Source organism: Archocentrus centrarchus, unplaced genomic scaffold (assembly GCF_007364275.1).
Source record: "Archocentrus centrarchus isolate MPI-CPG fArcCen1 unplaced genomic scaffold, fArcCen1 scaffold_45_ctg1, whole genome shotgun sequence".
In the NCBI taxonomy this organism is placed as follows: Eukaryota; Metazoa; Chordata; class Actinopteri; order Cichliformes; family Cichlidae; genus Archocentrus; species Archocentrus centrarchus.
The window spans coordinates 1,999,573-2,015,807 of record NW_022060271.1 but is presented as its reverse complement, the minus strand read 5'-3'; the positions used below and the strand labels follow the sequence as shown (position 1 = coordinate 2,015,807).

Below are 16,235 nucleotides of genomic sequence, written 5' to 3'. Positions count from 1 at the left end.
TGAAAATTCAAACCCAATTAAGTCCAAAGTTTCCAAAAAAAATCACTGGGATGAGCAGGTTCTGGTGCAGGCCGTTTATTAGACATATTAGTTACACACAACACAGACAGTAACATAGTTAAGACTGAGATAGAAACACACACAGAGACAGAGAAAGATGCAGAAACAGGAAGAGAAAAACAAAAAAGTAAATGTGAGACAAAGAGTGTCAAACGTTTATATCTAAAACATGATAACTGCCCACTTGCCTTTGACCCTCCTAATTCTCAGCCCATGAAACCTGAACCCCAACCAATCACCTGTCGAGACTCTGCCAACTCTTGTCCCACATGGGCTAAAGAAACAAATGTCACCAGGGTATTTCAATGGTTTACAACAGCTCAGGCAGGTGTCATAATGAAGGATCTTCTTTCTATTGAAACCTCTGCTACGATAAAACTTCTAGTACCATCCCACTTAGGGAGGAGATAAAACCTGGCTAACTCATGTTACAAAAACACAGGGGAGGCCTACAGAACTCCATTTCTGGAGCATACCTGTCATAAGACTTGACTACAATACAACATGAGGTTACAAAGGTCATGTGAAACAGAGATGTTCTTGCCTCCCACCAAGGCCTTGAGCACATGTGAGCATCAGATATAACAGGTCTTACCTTCACCCCAGTAACATTAAAGCCTGCAGTGTTCATTGTGTGTGTGACTAATACACTTTTATTATATGTTATGAAAATAGTGACAAAAGATATCAGTATAAAGATGATAAAAAAAATTCCCCGACACAAGTCAGCAGTCTTCCCCATGTAGCTTACAGAACTAGACTGAGAGACCATTTAAAGGCCTTTGCAGGTGTTTGGAGTTAATTATCTGATTAGAGTGTGGCACCAGGTGTCTTCAATATGAACCTTTTCACAACATAAATATAAATCATTGGCTGTTCAAAATGGATCAAATCAGGCTCGTTATGTAGCCCGTGACTAGAGCTAGAATAAGCAGTCTGTGGAAAGTAAACATCGCTGATCTGCCTTTCATAAACTCCCATATTAACCATCATATCTGCTTTAAAAGCCTTCTTTAAACCCATTCCTGACAGCCTGGTGGGAATTTTCAAAAATAACTTAGTCTTCATTTATCGTATGTAAATCCCACCATAGCCTTTTGGAACAATTCAAATGATATTTGTCAGAAAATGTTATTCCAGCCTTGGCACGTTGTCTTCTAAATAAAAATAAATAAATAAATGATAAATAAATAACACAAATTCCACCTCCACACTGATTAGAGGTTGGAAAGCAGCCATCCTGGCTCATATAACCTCTGCTTACAATTTTTTTTATGAATTGTGAGTTTCTGCTGTATAAATAAAGTTGAAATGAACACTGTAGAGTCCATCCATCTTCTTCAGCTTATCCATGAGTCAGCAGTGCTATCTCCTGTGCCACTGTCCTGTGTGTGTGTGTGTTTGTGTGTGTGTGTGTGTGTGTGTGTGTGTGTGTGTTATATGTTGCCCTAAACCCTGCCCCTCTGTCCTCCTGTTGCAGGTGTGTGTGAGCTGCTGCTGTCTGCTCTGACTGTTTCTGCAGGTGAGTTGATGGAAGTGAAACAATCAGTGAGACTCCAACAAGAACACAAACACATTTACTCTGTCTGTGTGTCCTCCAGTGTCTCTGTCAGTCAGTCCAAACCTTCAGCAGTTCTTCAGTGGATCTTCTTCAGTGTCTCTGAGCTGTGTTGATGGATGGACAGTGAGGAGGACCAGAGGAGGACTCACTGAGGACTGTGGAGCAGCTGGAGGCTTTGGGAAGGTTAACAGTTCCTCATGTGTTCTGGATCTCTCTGTCTCCTCTGATGGAAGTTACTTCTGTGTGAATCCATCTGGACAGCAGAGCGATGGAGTCTCCATCACTGTGTCAGGTACAGACAGATGTTCCAGCTGTGTCTCTGCTCTGTTGGTGTCTCTGCATCACTCTGTTTGTGTCTCTGTTGGTCAGATAAAGGTGTGATCCTGGAGATCCCTGCACTTCCTGTGAGGACAGGAAGTGATGTCACTCTGCGCTGTAAACCCAAAGATGGTTCTAGACCAAAATCTTATTTCTTCAGAGATGGTGGTGAACTTGGACCTGGACCTGAAGGAGAGTGGATTCTGTCTAACGTTCAGAAGTCTGATGAAGGTCTCTACAAGTGTTGTACTGATATTCATCCATCATCTCCTCAGAGCAGACTGAGGGTCAAAGGTCAGGACACTGGCATCACTTCCTGTGTAAAGCTAACCTGCTGAGCTGATAAGAAGCTGATCACTGACTGAACCATCATCATCATTTCTCCTGCAGATCCTCCTCCTCCCACCACAACAACCTCTCCTCCTCTTCCTCTTTCTACTCTCTCCTCTTCTTCTGCTTCCTGTTGTAATCCTCCTCCATCTTCTTCCTCTCCCTCCTCTTCCTCTCCAGACTCCTCCTCCTCCTCCAGTTCCTCCAGCTCCTCCCTGCCTCTTTATCTCCTGGTCCTCCCTGTAGTCCTGGCCCTGGTTGGAGGTGTGGTTCTGTGGAGAAAACATAGAGGTATGAAATGTGTCAGACTCACCTGGACTATCCAGGTCAGTGTTAATTTCATTGATGAAATATTTTCATCATAGTTTTCGCCAACGACTCTTTTTTTGGTGATGAAAACGAGGCGATTACTGAATTAAAACCACCTAAAAGGATAAAAACGATGACGATTCGTCAAGATGAATCCATTTCCGAAAGTGTAAATTAATCTTCTTGCAAAAGTAATTGAGACTTTCATCAAGACGAAAGTCTCAATTAATTTCATCATCGTTTTTATCCTTTCAGGTGGTTTTAATTTAGTTATCGTCTCATTTTCGTCATGGAAGAAAGGGTCGTTGACGCAAACTATGACGAAAATATTTCATCAATGAAATTAACACTGATCCAGGTAAACCTTTAACCTGACTACTCTGTGAGGATGACAGTCAGACTTTACTCATGAGTGATTTTGATGATCTCCCCTCCATGAATCTGTGAATTGCCACCTCATTGTGGTGGTTTGTTTGTGTTCCACTGATCCTGGGAGATTTGTTTTGAGAGGCAATTTGCCTTTCATAGTGTCTCCCAAGGAAAACTGGCCCTGAGTAGGAGGCCAAACAAACAGTGATTCTAAAAACCCCTATGATGACAAAAATTCAACCGTTAAGTTTACCCTGTGTGTGGGCATTAGAGGAATACTGCTTGATTGGTTTAAATCCTATCTGAGTGACGGATGTTTCTCTGTGAATATGGGCGAATATTCTTCTTCTGTAGCCTCTCGTTCCTGTGGTGTGCCACCGGGATCTATTTTGGGCCCATTACCATTCTGTTTATATATTCTACCCCTGGCATCAAGGAAGGATAAGGATAAGGAAGGATTAAGAAGGAAGTATAACCTGTCTTTTCATTGTTTTGCTGATGACATTCAGATTTATTTTCCTTTGAAATCCAATGCTCCCAATTCACTGCAGATTTTGTTAAACTCCCTTAATGACCTAAAGTATTGGTTAAGCATTTTCTTCATCGTAATGAAAGCAAAACATAGATTGTTATGTTTAGCTGTAATGAACAGTTGAAAGACTCTGCAGCCTCTGTTGGACACATATGGTTATGCATCCATAAATCTGTCAAAAATCTTGGCATAAGCATCAACAACTCCTTTAACTTTGATAGGCAGATTAATTCTGTGGTGAAAACTATCTTTTCCAGTTCAGATTGTTGGCTAAAGTGAAGCCCTATCTTTTTTATAATCACTTTGAAAGAGTCATACATACTCTTATCATGTAATTCTTTGTATGTTGGTTTACCACAGGCAAACACAAATTTTAAATATGCTTTAAGATTTAGTTTCGATAGCCGGGGATCGGTCCGCCAGGGCCTCCGCCCTCGGCCACCGCCCGACACACACTGCACCCGATCCCTACGACACCTCCTGCGGGTGGTGGGCCTACAGGAGGGCGGGCCCATGTAACCTCTTCGGGTTGCGCACGGCCGAGCACCACGGGCTAATGCCCGGCCACCAGGCGCTCTCCCTCGAGCTCCCTCCCCAGGCCTGGCTCCAGGGTGGGGCCCCGGTATCCCTATTCCGGGCAGGGTAAACTGTTCCCTTGCTGTTGCAATCATAGGGGTCTTCTGAACCGCTCTTTGTCTGGACCCTCACCCAGGACCAGTTTGCCATGGGAGACCCTACCAGGGGGACAAGCCTCCGGACAACATAGCTCCTGGGATCACTGGGGCACACAAACCCCTCCACCACGATAAGGTGGCAATTCACGGAGGAGCAGGCCAAGCGGAATGCAGCTCGGGCAGTGGCCGAAGCAAAAACTCCTGTGTGGGAGGAGTTCAGTGAGGCTATGGAAAAAGACTTTCGGACGGCATCGAAGCGATTCTGGCAAACCGTCAGGCGACTCAGGAGGGGAAAGCAGTGCTCCACTCACACGGTTTATAGTGCAGGTGGGGTGCTGCTGACTTCAACTGAGGCTATAGTCGGACGGTGGAAGGAATACTTCGAGGACCTCCTGAATCCCACTGACACGCCTTCTGTAGTGGAAGCAGAGTCTGGGGACGAGGGAGATGACTTGACCATCACTGGGGGTGAGGTCACTGAGGTAGTTAAACAACTCCTTGGTGGCAGAGCCCCTGGGGTGGACGAGATTCGCCCTGAGTTCCTGAAGGCTCTGGATGTTGTAGGGCTGTCTTGGTTGACACGCCTCTGCAACATCGTGTGGAGATCTGGGGCAGTGCTATTGGATTGGCAGACCGGGGTGGTGGTCCCCATCTTTAAGAAGGGAGACCGGAGGGTGTGCTCCAACTTTCAGGGGATCACACTCCTCAGCCTCCCCGGTAAGGTCTATGCCAGGGTGCTGGAAAGGAGGGTCCGTCTGTTAGTCGAACCTTGGATCCAGGAGGAACAATGCAGTTTTCATCCTGGTCGTGGAACGCTGGACCAGCTCTTTATCCTCTCAAGGATATTCGAGTGTGCGTGGGAGTTTGCCCAACCAGTCTACATGTGCTTTGTGGACTTAGAGAAGGCATTCGACCGTGTCCCTCGGGGTATCCCGTCGGAGGTCCTGCAGGAGTATGGGGTGTCTGGCCCGTTGTTGCGGGCCATTCAGTCTTTGTACAACCGCAGTGAGAGCTTGGTCCGTATACCGGTGATAAGTCGGATTTGTTTCCTGTGGGTGTTGGACTCCGTCAGGGCTGCCCTTTGTCACCGATTCTGTTCATAATTTTTATGGACAGAATTTCTAGGCTGTTAGATCCCACAGGTATTTACCTCTGTGACAGCTACTCCGTTTCATAGGGTCCTGATCATTTCTGTCAGTGGGGTATTACCCTCTCCTGTAACTCAGTGATATTACTTAAGCTGTGGCGGGGCTGCTCGTCTGGCTCTAACTGCTAATAATCCCATCCTCTGTCCTGCTACCTCTGTATTCTGATGCCGTCGGTCAGGAAGGCTCACACAGCCGACCCCAAAACACAGCCCAGATAGTTGTAGCAGCCAGCCCCTTTGATCAGTGCACTTGGTATCGACCAGATTCTTTAATCGGCTCGGAAAATGAGCCCAAGGGACATAGTTGAGTTGAAGTGGATTACTGGAGACTACAAGAATACCCACCCCAGCTCGCCGCCTCTCACCGAGGGCAACTCCAGACTGGAACAGAGTCCAGCCCTTCTCCAGGAGACTGGTTCCAGAGCCCAGGCCATGCGTTGAGGTGAGCCCAATTATATCTAGCTGGTATCTCTCAACCTCTCGCACTAGCTCAGGCTCCTTCCCCACCAGAGAGGTGACATTCCATGTCCCAATAGCCAGTTTCGATAGCCGGGGATCAGTCCGCCAGGGCCTCCGCCCTCGGCCACCGCCCGACACACACTGCACCCGACCCCTACGACATCTCCTGTGGGTGGTGGGCCTGCAGGAGGGCGGGCCCATGTAACCTCTTCGGGCTGCGCCCGGCCAAGCACCACGGGCTAATGCCTGGCCACCAGACGCTCTCCCTCGAGCTCCCTCCCCAGGCCTGGCTCCAGGGTGGGGCCCCGGTAACCCTATCCCGGGCAGGGTAAACTGTTCCCTTGTTTTTTCACTCATAAGGGTCTTCTGTTTGACATCCCACTGGATGTCAAAATATCAAAAATAGATTAAAAAAAATAAAATTAAGCATGCAATAAAAAATAAATAATATAACAAGTTATGTACATTGTACGTATATTCTACGTTGCAGCAATAAAAATGGTCTGAACATACATGTGCAGCTGTATGCAGACAAATAAACAGTGACAGTGCAGTAATGTCTATGAGGGAGTTATCAGCTCAGCTATTTAATAGTCTGATGGCCGTGGGTAAGAAAGAGTTCTTTAGTCTGGTGGTCCTGCATTTCACACTTCTATACTTCCGGCCTGAAGGTAGAAGTGTAAATAATCCATGCTGGGGGTGGGTGGGGTCTTTGATGATGAAGGCAGCTCTCCTGTGGACTCTACGATGGTAGATGCTCTGCAGAGAGGGTTGTGCAGTCCCGGTGATTTCTGTGGCAGTCTTTACCACTCTATCTTATCTTATCTTATCTTATCTTATCTTATCTTATCTTATCTTATCTTATCTTATCTTATCTTATCTTATCTTATCTTATCTTATCTTATCTTATCTTATCTTATTATGGTTATTATGGTGCCAGCCTCGATAGGTCCACCAGGACCTCTGCCTTTGGCCACTGTCCAACACACATTACACCTGACCTCTATGATGCCTCGTGTGGGTGGTGAGCCTACAGGAGGGCGGGCCCACGTCTTCTCTTTGGGCTGTGTCTGGTTGGGCACCACAGGCTAATGCCCGACCACCAGATACTCTCCCTCAAGTTCCCTCCCCAGGTCTGGCTCTAAGGTGGGACCCTGGGAACCCTATCCCAAGAAAATGATGATGATGATGATGAGTCTTCCACAGGGATCTTTGGAATCGCTCTTTGTCTGGACCCTCACCCAGGACCAATTTGCCATGGAAGACCCTACCAGGGGGGCAAGCCCCCAGACAACATAGCTCCTGGGATCACTGGGACACACAAACCCTTCAACCACCAAGATTTTAATAATATCAATACTTATAATTTCACATAAAAATGTAATCTGTGAAAATATAATATTTTGTGATACTCTATGTTCTACCCCAGAGTTTCCTCAGACTCTGGCTGTGATCTCTGTTAACCTCATGATGGCACTGTGGAGCATCCACAAGTCTTTACTCTGGAGGTGGCTGTAAAACTTATGAATGGAGACAGATATGAGTCAATGAGTGAGAGCAGTTCATTGCTGTCTGATGACAGTGATATTAAAGGTATCACTGTCAGAAGAGGAGCTCAGTGAATGATGTTAGTGGGATTACAACAAAGTGGAAGTGATTGGAAATGACTTCATGAAGTGGTAGGCCACGTAAAATCAGAGTGGGGTCAGTGGGTGCTGAGGGTCATAGTGCACAGAGGTCACCAACTAGTTCATGTCAAACTGTGTTATCTTTGGCATTTTTAAAAATTTAACTGAAAAATGGCAATAAGTGATGTTTTTTTGTGACAAGCTGCTAGTAACAAAGTCCCCAAAGATACAATTTAAACGTGTTTCTTTGCTCAAGTTGTCTGTTATGTGCAGACACAAAACTGGTTCATCTCTTGAGTTTGGAGCCTTTTCAATGCTTAAAAAATTCAAAGGTTAGAGTTTAGAACTTAAAGAAAAATCTTCTGGAAATGGTCAGATACAAGTACAAGTGAAAATGAGTGAAACAAAAAAAAGCCAATGTCCAATGAAACACTGAAAGAACTTCAGAAAGAATGGAGAACTACAGCAGTGCTCAAGAGCACTTTAGAAATTACAACAAAGTCTGGCTCTTTGGAAGCAGAAAAGAATAATGGGAGACTTTTGCACACTGCTTATATTAAAGATTATCAGGCCAAATTACTATAATTTTATATCTTTTTTATGATCTTGTTAGAAATGAAAATTGTGTCCAGGTGTGATGATCATTTGATTTATAATCACTAACAATCTTTAATCCACAGTGAGCTGTGTTCTCCTGCTGCAGAGGTGTCTCTGGTGTTCATGGAGAGCTCCTCTTGTGCTGATGTGTAGTTTGTGTGCTTTGTGTAATGTAGGAGGGCGAGGAGCAGACTCAGTCTCTGTGGGGTTGGGTGGAGGTGACGGCTGTGAGGAACCTGCAGAGAAGAGAGTGAGACGGAGCGTCTGCCTCTGCTGTGAGTCTCTTACTGCACACCTGCCTCATCACACAACCTCTCATCTCTGCATGTGTGTTATTCCTGTTTCCTCCACTGGAGGGCGCTGCTGCTTATTGATCTGTAGGAACAGGAACCAATCAGTGCAGTCTGAATGTTTGTCTTTAGTCATGTGACCATGTGATCTCTGATCAGTTTGTCCTTCAGTTTCAGGCCTGTTTCTGCTGACTGCTGCAGGTGAGCTCATGTTTCTACACCTGTCTGTCCTCATGATGACCTCTGACCTTTACTGACCTGTGTCCTCCTGTTGCAGGTGTGTGTGTGCTGCTGATATCTGCTCTGACGAGTTCTGCAGGTGAGTTGAAGGTAAAGAAACAAACAGTTCTAAAGTCTTCCTGGGAGGAAGAACCAACAGGGAGGTCTCCAGGAGAGTTGAACATCCTACAAGCCTTTGGTCTGTTTGCACTCATACCTCTAACAGGAGCCCTGAGGTGATGAAGCCGGGCTCTATTTGAGGAAGCATGTTTAATAAACTCTGACATAATTACCGCTGAGTAGTTCAGACGCCAGGATTCACCATAGAGTTAGTCATTTTAATCAGCTTGGTCCACTCTTTCATAATCAGAGACAGAAGAAAAAAAAAATATATATATATATATATCCATCTATCCATCCACTCACCCACATCTCTGTGCAATATTATATTTTTCATACTGAACAATATCTATCACTCCTATATTGTGTAATATTACTTCCTGCGCAGTGTCTTAGCTGTTGCCAGGACTGCGCTCTTCTGGACAGAGATGTTGTTCTGGAGCCATTCTCACAGTTTGGGGGTCGCTGCCCCAAGTGTTCCCATTACCACTGTTACCTCCACCTTCCACATGCTTTCTAGCTCCTCTCTGAGCCCTTGGTATTTATCCAGCTTCTCGTGTTCCTTCTTTTTGTGTTCTTTGTGGGCGTATCCCTTTTTAGGCTTCAGGACTTCCAGGTCAGATTCAGTACAGATGTTCTGGTATACCAGTGATTCTCAAATCCAGGTCTCGTGGCCCAGTGTCCTGCAGGTTTTAGATGTGTCTCTGCTTCAACACACCTGAAACAAATAGAGAAGTCATTAGCAGGACTCTGGAGAACGTGACTGCATACTGAGGAGGTAATTCAGCCATTTGATTCAGGTGTGCTGGATCAGGGACACATCTAAAACCTGCAGGACACCGGGCCACGAGGCCTGGATTAGAGAATCACTGCTGTATACTATGTTGGCCACTTGGTTGTGGTGTTCCATGTATGCCCTGCCTGCTAGCATCTTGCACACTGATGTTATGTGCTGGATTGTCTCAGGAACATTGCTGTACAGTCTGCACCTGGGGTCTTACCTTGTGCGGTAGACCCCAGCCTCTATCAATCTTGTGTTCAGAGCTTGTTCCTTTGCTGCCATGATTAGTGCCTCTGTTTGTATTTTCAGTCCAGCTTTGTCCAGCGATTGGTAGCATTTTTGCACCAGGCTGTCACTTGCTGTTGGCTCTCACTGCAGTATTGTATCAGAGGTTTGTTTTCAGCACTGCAGCCAGGCTGACAAAGAGTCAGAGCTCTGTAGAGCCGAGTATTCCTTTCACTTTAACTAGTAGTGACTTCATGGATTTCTTTACAAATAACATTTTAGACATTAGAGAAAAAATTTTTCATAACCATCTCAAAGATTTATCTTCATGTTACCCTCTCCCCCCTCAGCCCCCCCTCAGCAGATGACCCCCCCTCCCTGAGCCTGGTTCTGATGGAGGTTTCTTCCTGTTAAAGGGAGTTTTTCCTTCCCACTGTCACCAAGTGCTGCTCATAGGGGGTCGTTCTGACTGTTGGGTTTTCTCTGTATTATTGTAGGGTCTTTACCCACAATACAAAGTGCCTTGAGGCGACTGTTGTGATTTGGTGCTATATAAATATAATTGAATTGAATTGAATTGAAGTGAATTTAATTAAGCGTAGAAAGAATTGCTTGTATGAATGTGTGTGAATCAGGCATGTTGTATAAAGCACTTTAAATGCTCAAATAGAGAAGAAAAGCACTGAATAAGAACAAGCCCATATATCGTTTACAAGCTATTAGTTGGAATCCCACAAGCAAATGGGAATCACGAAGAAGCTGCTAGGAAGGTCTCGGGAGTTTGAAAAAAGCCGATGCGACTTTTATAAATGTTCTTGATGTCAGGGTCCTGGGCTGTGGTCCCAGCATTTTGTGTTTTAGTTCCTTTTGGTTCTGTTATCATTGTTTCCTGTTCTGTTAGTTATTGTTTACATATTGATTTCTGGTTCCCCAGTGCCTTGTGTTTCACGTCTGTGTGGTTATCCTGGTCATGCTATTTCCTGTTTTATTTTGGTAGTATGTTGTTTCTTGGGTTCAGTTTTGCTTCCTCCAGTCTCGTTAGTATTATTCTGTCCACCTGTTCTCTCCAGCTGTCTCCTGTTGTCCCTCATCAGTCCCTGTGTATATACTGTCTGCAGTTCCCTCTGTTCTCTGCTGTGATGGTTTCATTGTGTTCCTGCTGTGTGCGTCTTTGTTCATGAGTGAGTTTCTGTTTGGCAGTAATAAAGCTGAGTTTTGGTGTTTAGGTTTGCCTCTGGACTCTGCATTTACGAGGTCCTACTCTGCCTGCCACAGCAGTTCATGACACGTGAAGATGTTTCTCCTCTCATCCAGAAGGCTTCTTCAGTTCTAAATCCAAAGATGGAGAGTCCCAATGGTTTCAGGTGAAACCACTGCAAGACTTCACCCACTCTGTCAAGTGACCTATTGAAATCACCTGACGAAAGGTGTTAGTGAGGGTTGAGGCACCTGAGGAACAGAGGAAGCTCAGGACAGCATTTTAAGTGGGTGGTGTTATCACCTCCTCTGTTCAGTGCTGGTGTTTCACAGTGGACATAGATGCTTTTTTAACTCCTTTTTCCAACCATCTTTCTTCCCGGTCCAAAATGTGAACCAGCATCCTCAAAGGAGTCACCTTTGACCTTTAGTTTACAGTTGTGCAGCAGAGTCTTGTCCTGTTGTGCCATTCATTTGTGAAGAGGCTGTTTTGGTTGCTTCGACGTACTTGTCCGAGCTCTCTTCACTGGCCTGCACTGCAGGTATTCGCTTGTGTTTGGGAGTTTTGTCCTTTTTTTGGATTGGGAAGACTGATGCTTGAAAGAGGAATAAAAAAAGCATCTATGTCCACTGAGAACAACCAGCACTGAACAGTTTAATTCAATTTTATTTTATTTATATAGCGCAAAATGACAAATCACCTCAAGGTACTTGAACAGGAGGTGGATTACAACACCACCCACAGTGCAGCCTTGAGCTCCCTCTCCAGGCACCTCATCCCCCTTTCACACCTTTGTTCAGGTGATCTCAGTAGGTCACTTGATAGAATGGGGAAAAGTATGAAATTGCTTTCACCCCCCCTGTGCCACATTGGGACATGTGATTATGCACATAAGCAATAGTGGGTTGCAACCACCTCCAGGGGACTACACTCACTGGGATTTAACCTGTTGACTGGCCACACCACAAGCACCTGAAAAAGCTATGTGACGCTCTCTGGTTGTTATTGGCTCTAGAAAACCCATTTCTTAACATGATTGGCCGAATGAGGTGTCATTCAAAATGGGAGGGTCCAGCCTGCCATAAAATGCACTGCATAAGTCCCACGGATGAGACTTGATGGGGCGTGGCCAGTTAATACCTGTGCCTCTCCACCTTTGGTTTGAGAACTGAAGAAGCCTTTCATATGTGAGGTGAATGTCACGGCTACTGCAGGCAAGGCAGAGAGGATCCCAGTGCAGGACACGAGGCGAAGCTGTAATAGTACTTAAATTTTATTGGAAATGCTAAAACTCAAATAGGCTGGTCAGGAGCTAGCTACACAAGGAAACTCGAAATACAAGCTCATACAGCAGGAACATCGACAATGACGAGGACCCGACTAAACAACACTGAGACTTTAAATACACAGAGTGAACCAGGGGTGAATGGAAACATCGAGGCACAACAGGGTAAATGAATCAAACTAATACAGGAAGCAAAACTAAACGCAAAACACAGGGAACATGGGACTGCCAAAATAAAACAGGAAGTAACTAAACATAACACACACACAGACTTAAGAAAACCTGACAGAGGGAATCTAAACATCACACAAGGAAACAGCGGGAAGGGAAACTAAACACAGAAGGGCCAAGAGACGGGAACAAAACAGACACAGGAACCTAAACGAAGAGATGCCTGAGTAACATGCAAACACCTAAGAACAACAGACTGAGGATCTAAACCAGGGATCCTCAAATCCAGGCCTCGAGGTCCGGTGTCCTGCAGGTTTTAGTTGTGTCCCTGATCCAACACACCTCAATCAAATATAGAAGTCATTAGCAGGACTCTGGAGAACTTGACTGCATACTGAGGAGGTCATTCAGCCATTTGAATCAGGGACACATCTAAAACCTGCAGGACACCGGACCTCGAGGCCTGGATTTGAGAATCCCTGATCTAAACAGTAAGAGACAATAAAAAAAACACAAGCCGAAAAATACAGCAAAAAGGAACTCAACACAACCATGACAGTGAAACATCTTCAAGAAGCTCCAGAGATTAGAACAGCAATAATCCCAAACCCAAAATCACGAAACTCAAAAACTCAAAACCCTAGTTCCAAGACCCAGGGACCATGACATTACCCCTGTTGTTCAAAACCAGAGTTCTGTGCTGTAGTTTAAGCTTTCATTTCAGTTCAATTCAATTTATATACCACCCAATCACAAAAAAAAGATAAAGACCTTACAATAATTACAAGCTGGTCTTTTCTAGCTACATGGAGGATTTCTTGATGTCAGCTACTTCCTAAATCTGTCAATGTTACATCCCATGCAGGAGGTAGCTCGTCCAATATTTACCTCCTCCTGTTCCTCTTCACAGTCTGTCCTCAGCTGCCTGCAGGGTGATCTTCCTGACATGTAGCAGATGCTTTGTTTTCATTCTGGCTCTGACACTCCCTAATCCTCATCCTTCTTTTCATTGCTTATTGAGTTACTTGACTTCAGTTGGAGACCTCCGTCCACTGTGAGGAGTTTTTGTGTCTTGACATCAGTGGTATTTATCACCTCCTGTGGCCAGCTTATTATTCCAGCTGAGTATCTGATGTTAAAACCTGCACTGCACAACTGTGTAACAGTTTATGTCACAGAGATCACTGAACTGAACTCATTCCTTAATGACAACCATGTTCAATAATCTGTCTCATGAAACAGTCTTATCTATTACATGTGCAGTACAGTTTATTTATTTTGTACTCCTTGTATTATCTTACCTTTTTATGTATAGATGTATGACTTACATAGATTATACAAGTGTCTGTACTGCTTTATCCCAGAGCGCACCAACATTTCATTGTATATACAATATAGAGGGGACCTTTAACTGCAGTCCCACAGCATTGCTGATGAACACTGTTCATGCACATTTGACCTTGTACAGTACCAAGCATTATTGTATACATGTGTCATCCTTCTGGGCTTTCCTTACTTTGGCTTGTAGCCTTCTTCACCCTCCTTCTACTTGCATCCTCGATCTTATACTCAAATTCTTCTAGGATTTTCTGTGGCAGTGGCATATATGAGCTCACTGGTTTCTGTGATACTGGTAATGGGACAAAATAAACCACTATGAATGGATCAAAAATTAATCTAGATGGGATGAACTCGAAATGATCCAGCTGGATCAGGCCTGAGCTGGCATGAGTCTGTGATCCTTATCCAATTTGAACCCGATGCAGGTGAACTCCAACCGAGGTTCCTGATCCGATCTGATCCTATAATTCCTCGGCGTGGATCCAGTACTGGGTCAACCCACTGAGAATGATTTAGGTGACTGTCAGACTCTGAACCTTTGAAATGTTTGATATCATTTAATAACTTAATCTCAGTCTGTGAACACATTTCAACATGAAATTAATCAGATTACAATCAGACTGTCTGCACTTTAAATCCATTTACAGTAGTTCACTTTCAGCCTCATCTTCACATCATCTCCGAGATCCAACCGTGACAGACATTTTTCCATCAGTGTGATCAATCATTGATCAGTGACCAATGATGAATCATTGATCACTGATCAGTGTGTTCTGTGTCAGCAGCTTCATCCAGATCAGTGTGATGTAACAGTGATGCTACAGTAACTACAGTAAATGTTTCAGAGGAACTGACTGACAGTCTGACAGCTGTATTACTGCGCACAGTGTCACAGTTACAAAGACAAAGACTAGAGATGAGGGATGGATTATAAAAGCTCTCATGTTAAGGACAAAAAATAACCAACATCTAAGTGGAATTTCTGTGTTTGTAAAAACTTGTGTGGATGAATTTGCTCCACTCTTGAGCTCTGACAGTGACTTAATGAATGAGGAAATGAAACCGAGTGTCACTCAGCTGCTTCAGTTGCAGCAGGAAAGGAGGAGTCAGGAAGGACACCAGCCAGCAAGCTGGTTAAGTTCACACAAACCTGGAGTTTCTCTCATCGTTAAGAAACTCAGTTTTCTCAGCTCTGGCTTTACTAGAAGACATGTATATGTATGTGAAAAATAACACAAAGAAATAAATAACACAAAAGGACAAACATGAACAAAGGAGCCTACAGAGAATCTATAGAGCTCATCCTGGAAGAGCGGATATGTTTGGTGCAACAGAGCATTCATAATAATTCTGCTTGCAAAATCTACCAGATACAACAGGTTTAAATAATTAATTACTTAATTAATAAGAAAAGAGAGACTCAGTTAAAATCAGTGGAACATGGCCCCTGTCAGGTGTTGGTAGTTGTCTCCTTTGTCATCGTATTTATGTTTATGTGTCATCTTCTCTTTACAGTAATCATCAAGTATTAGGTTCAGGGTGAGCATCTACCCTCAGGAAGTTCAGAAGAACTCTCTGACCAATCAGTGTACACTTACCTCTGGACCAATCACAGCGCATCTACATCATTCAAAGCTCATCCTATACTGAGAAAGAATCTTTTCTGTAGGAGGAGGTAAAAAAAAGACCCAAAAATGAGAATTCTGATAATGGAACCTCCACCTGTACCGTCTGACCCACCTAAGGTTCAAAGGTCAGAGCTGTAGAGCCAGGGCTCTGTTTAAAAGCAGCATATATCTCATTTGTCCTGGTACACTGTTTGTGGGTAAAACAGCAGAATGTGCTGACCTCGGAGTGGTTAAACAGGTTAGCTGTAATTGTACTGTTGCAGTACTCCTCTGCTTACTCCTCTTGACTCCTCCTCTGTTTTGTCTTCTTTTAGTGCCTCCCTCTGAGTCTGTGCTCAGACTCTTCTGCCATCTAGTGGTCTTCTGTCCATACTGCATCTCCACTGGTCTGCTTTGGTCCATCTGCTGCAGCATGAAGACACCAAACAAACCAGCCGTCTCAATGGGGACAGCCCAGCATGGTGGAGGAGGTCAGGGATTGGAAGAAGAGTATAATGACGTCACTGCTGATGTCATCACTGAGCATGCCTTCTGAGCTGCAGACTGTTGAAGCTGTGAAGTTGTGTTTGGTTTGATGGTGGATGTTCCTGAGTGTTCATCACTTTAATGCTGCAGCTGCTGAGGGTGGAGCTCATTTAATGGCTCCACCCCCTGCTGGCTGTGTGACCAATCAAATGTCTCAAAGGGCTTTTCTGATGCTTTCAGCTTGTTGTAGAGTTATTATCTCAGCTCGCCTGTGCTAGCTTGATTGTATCTCCACCAGAAAGCTCTTTGGTGGAGCTGCTGAACAACAGTTACCTGAATGATGTCATTTCAGAGCTTCTAACCTGGAGGCTGCTGTCACACCTGATATCATCCTGTTATTATCAGAATAAAGGGCAGCTTGGAGCTAAAACAGTGTGACTGTGTCTGATTCATCACACAGAGGTCCTTCTCCAGGAAGCAGGTTCAACAAACTCGGAGTTTAAAACAGTCTCTGAGTTTCCTGTTCCA

General features: G+C 44.5%; 1 protein-coding gene across 1 annotated transcript; it reads left to right on the top strand.

The window, feature by feature from the left end:
• Positions 1-1,545: 1,545 nt before the first annotated feature.
• Positions 1,546-15,777, top strand: LOC115777217 (uncharacterized; the record flags this gene model as incomplete). The annotated part of the gene is made up of 6 exons (XM_030725051.1): positions 1,546-1,582; positions 1,662-1,913; positions 1,991-2,233; positions 2,330-2,384; positions 2,469-2,560; positions 15,557-15,777. Coding segments are annotated over 6 exons (900 nt in total), but the record flags the coding sequence as incomplete, so codon positions are not given.
• Between the last annotated feature and the right edge of the window lie 458 nt (positions 15,778-16,235).